This window comes from Salpingoeca rosetta (assembly GCF_000188695.1).
Source record: "Salpingoeca rosetta unplaced genomic scaffold supercont1.1, whole genome shotgun sequence".
Taxonomy (NCBI): Eukaryota; class Choanoflagellata; order Craspedida; family Salpingoecidae; genus Salpingoeca; species Salpingoeca rosetta.
This window is the reverse complement of record NW_004457740.1, coordinates 1263238-1266291: the sequence shown is the minus strand read 5'-3', so window position 1 is coordinate 1266291 and position 3054 is coordinate 1263238. Positions and strand designations below refer to the sequence as shown.

The following is a 3054-nucleotide window of genomic DNA, read 5'->3' as shown; positions in this document are numbered from 1 at the left end:
GTGTACGTGCGCGTGTGCGTTGCTTGGGCCACCCATCAACGATTGTGTGAGTACAACAATGTGTGAGATCTGTGAACATCGTGCTCATCAATGACTGTATCTGAATCACCACGCTTTACCACAGGTCGCTGGCATGACTCCAGGTGCTTTTACTCTTCTGGTGTCGCCAACTGGATCGATGGCATTGTTCCAGGAATGCGTCTCGGCGGGGACAACGCATATGCAACGAGTCATCGCGTAATTGTAGTCAACAATCACCCAGAGCTCAAGCGAGTTCGTGTTGCGGTGGAGTGGGGTTTTGGAAACGTCGCCAATCACTGGCGATTCCTGCGATTCAGCTCAAACCTGAGGGTTGGGCTGAGCCCCGTCGGGAAGTATATTGCTTTGGGGTTTCTCTTGACAAACTGCCACGTGTGCTTGTATGGATGCGAAGCGAGCACATATTTTCACGTGTCTCCACCGCGACTTGAGTCATACTTGTTCTCACCATAGACTTGTGTATTCAAGTTGTTGCACATAAACACAAGCAGTGCAAACGGAACACTTGCATTCACACGCAAGCACAGACATTACAACACACAAGCATACAGGCATACATGCACACACGCATGTGCACATCCACACCCATACACACACCATACGCAAACACACGCGCATGAGATACGTAACTATGTTTGAACAAAGCACACCCGTTCACAATACACGACCCACCATAACGTAACACGAGCAAGGTAGTCGGACTGCATGCCGCAATGGAGTAACAGTCACAGAGCACCAGCCACACCACGACCATCATCAGTGTCATCATTGGCACGTCCATTGTCACGCCCACGGAGCGACTTTGTCAGCTCACCCTGTATGTGGGAGTGGCAGTTGCACCATGTGAGGTGTATGAAACATGTATTTTGCATACTTGCCCACACATCTAGGTCAAACATCCACGCATATGCACACATGCACGCCACGATCGAAGAAAAAAAAGGTACATGCCCAACAGTTCATTAGAATGTGACAACAATAGAGGTTCTTACGAGCGTGGCCATGGTTGTCTGCATGAAAGCCATCATCTGTGTGTGGCGTTCGTCGTCCCTGACAGACCGGCGCTCCTCAAGCTCAAGCCGTTTGCGTTCCAATTCTATCTGCTGCTGGCGCAGATCGTGATCCCTGGTGTTGAGCGGGGTGTACATGGGAGTGTGAGACAAGTGCTATTGGTTGTTCGGGCTCAATGGGAATTCACACACCAGAAGCACACGCACACACACACACACACACATACACAGACACACCTTGACGAGATAGCCTGAAGAACGTCGTCGTCTTCATCACCACTCGTCTCTCCCGTGGATGGGAGCATGGACGAGTACACCAAGGCCGCATCTTCCTTCGACTTCTTTCTGCGCTGCTCATCCTTAGCATCGGTGGCCTCATCAACGCGCTCGGAAAACGTTCGCGCCGCCTCCATGATTACCTCCGGATACGGAGCCAGACTTGAGCCAGAGTGAGACTCCATCGAATCTGCCGCCTTGACATCCTCGACAACTCTCGAGACACGAGCCTGAGCAACCAGCAAAGAGAACGTCTAAGATGACTACAAAGGAAGCTTACACAGAGACACGCCAACATGTACATACTTCAGACGGATGAAAACGCATGCATCTCTCACCTGAACGGCCTTCCCTGATAGTGGGGGCTGACTTGGATGCTTCTGCTGGAACTCATTGGCGACCTTGGTCCACTCCCGACGAACCCCATGGTGACCTTTCTTCCTGGGCAGATCATGTTGCAGGGCCAGCGCCATGAGAGCCTGAAGCTCAGCTGTGGTCAGCCGACGATGCTTGTGGATCGACCCTGTGTCTTGTTGCTGTGCCTGCTGCGGTTCTTGTGTCTGCTGCGATTGTTGTGACTCGTCCTCGCCATGATCAAGCACGTTGGAGAAGCCAGGAACCGGACGATGCGGCTGCTGCTGCTGCATCTGCTGCAGCTGTTCCTGTGTGTGACCATCCATTCTCTCTGTCTCTGTGATGTGGAAATTTTGCGATGACATACGCAAAAAGGTTTGTTCCAGTGCGTTTGTGGCGGTCACAAAAGCGGATCTCGAAAGCGTGATCGGAACAAAACTGGAACGTTCCAGATACTATTTGTCGTGTCGCAAACTCCACTTTCCACCGCGTTTGTGGCAGTTTTGTGCTGATTGCATTGTTCCACAACGTCTCTAATGCAATGCAGTCGTGGCAGAGTTGCATCCAATCAACAGAAGGGGACACGAGAACTTGCTTGTGTGATGACTTGCTGCTCTTGTATTGAGCTACAAAAAGGCTAATGGCATTTTTTAAGCAAAAAGGTCATTTATATACCTCAGCAGACGGCAAACGTCTCGTTGACTACTACCCGCACAAGACCCGGTCCGACTGGCTGCATTCACACTTGATGTTGCAAAACCAGACTAGTCTCGGCATGATGGGACGTACAGAGGGACACGTAGTTGATGGCAATCAATGCGAAGCGTGTGGCTACTTCACAACAGACCCGGCACAAAACCGCGCGAAAGATTGCCATATGTACTTGAGTTGTGAGGCAAACAAGGATGTAGGATGAATGAACACTCTAACAAAAAGAAACAGAGCAGGAGACAAGAATTGTCGACAACGCAAAGTGGTCACGTGGCAATGTTTGTTGAGAGTTGTGTGGTTATGTGGCGTGTTATGCAAGAGCACGTAGCAAATTGTGGTGTCGCAAAGAAAAGAAGTTAATTTAAATGAGGGTTTGGGCACGTGTGTTGGATGTAGAAACGAATCAGTTCGTACAATATGGTTCGTGTGCGTCCCTGTTCTCTGTGCGGGCAAACAGGGCCCCGCACATATTACATACAAACTCTTTGAGCGATGCGTGCCCATATGGCGAGGCCCAGGCCGGACAACATCGCACACGGGACACACCTCGTGATCGTCGCTGGGTAGAATGGTGTCCCCTATCAGCCGCTCCAGTTGACGCAGCGCGACGCGCGTGCGCGTCGTTGTTAACATCACTGTTCCAGTGTCAATTGTTGCAAGTTCA

The 3054-nt window shown here is 50.9% G+C and overlaps 1 protein-coding gene across 1 annotated transcript; it reads right to left on the bottom strand.

Annotated features, from left to right (window-relative positions):
* Positions 1-314: 314 nt before the first annotated feature.
* On the bottom strand, positions 315-2005 carry PTSG_00281 (uncharacterized protein; the record flags this gene model as incomplete). The annotated part of the gene is made up of 5 exons (XM_004998775.1): positions 315-416; positions 783-854; positions 1032-1164; positions 1287-1555; positions 1664-2005. The coding sequence occupies 5 exons, from the start codon at positions 2003-2005 to the stop codon at positions 315-317; spliced, it is 918 nt and encodes a 305-aa protein (XP_004998832.1).
* Between the last annotated feature and the right edge of the window lie 1049 nt (positions 2006-3054).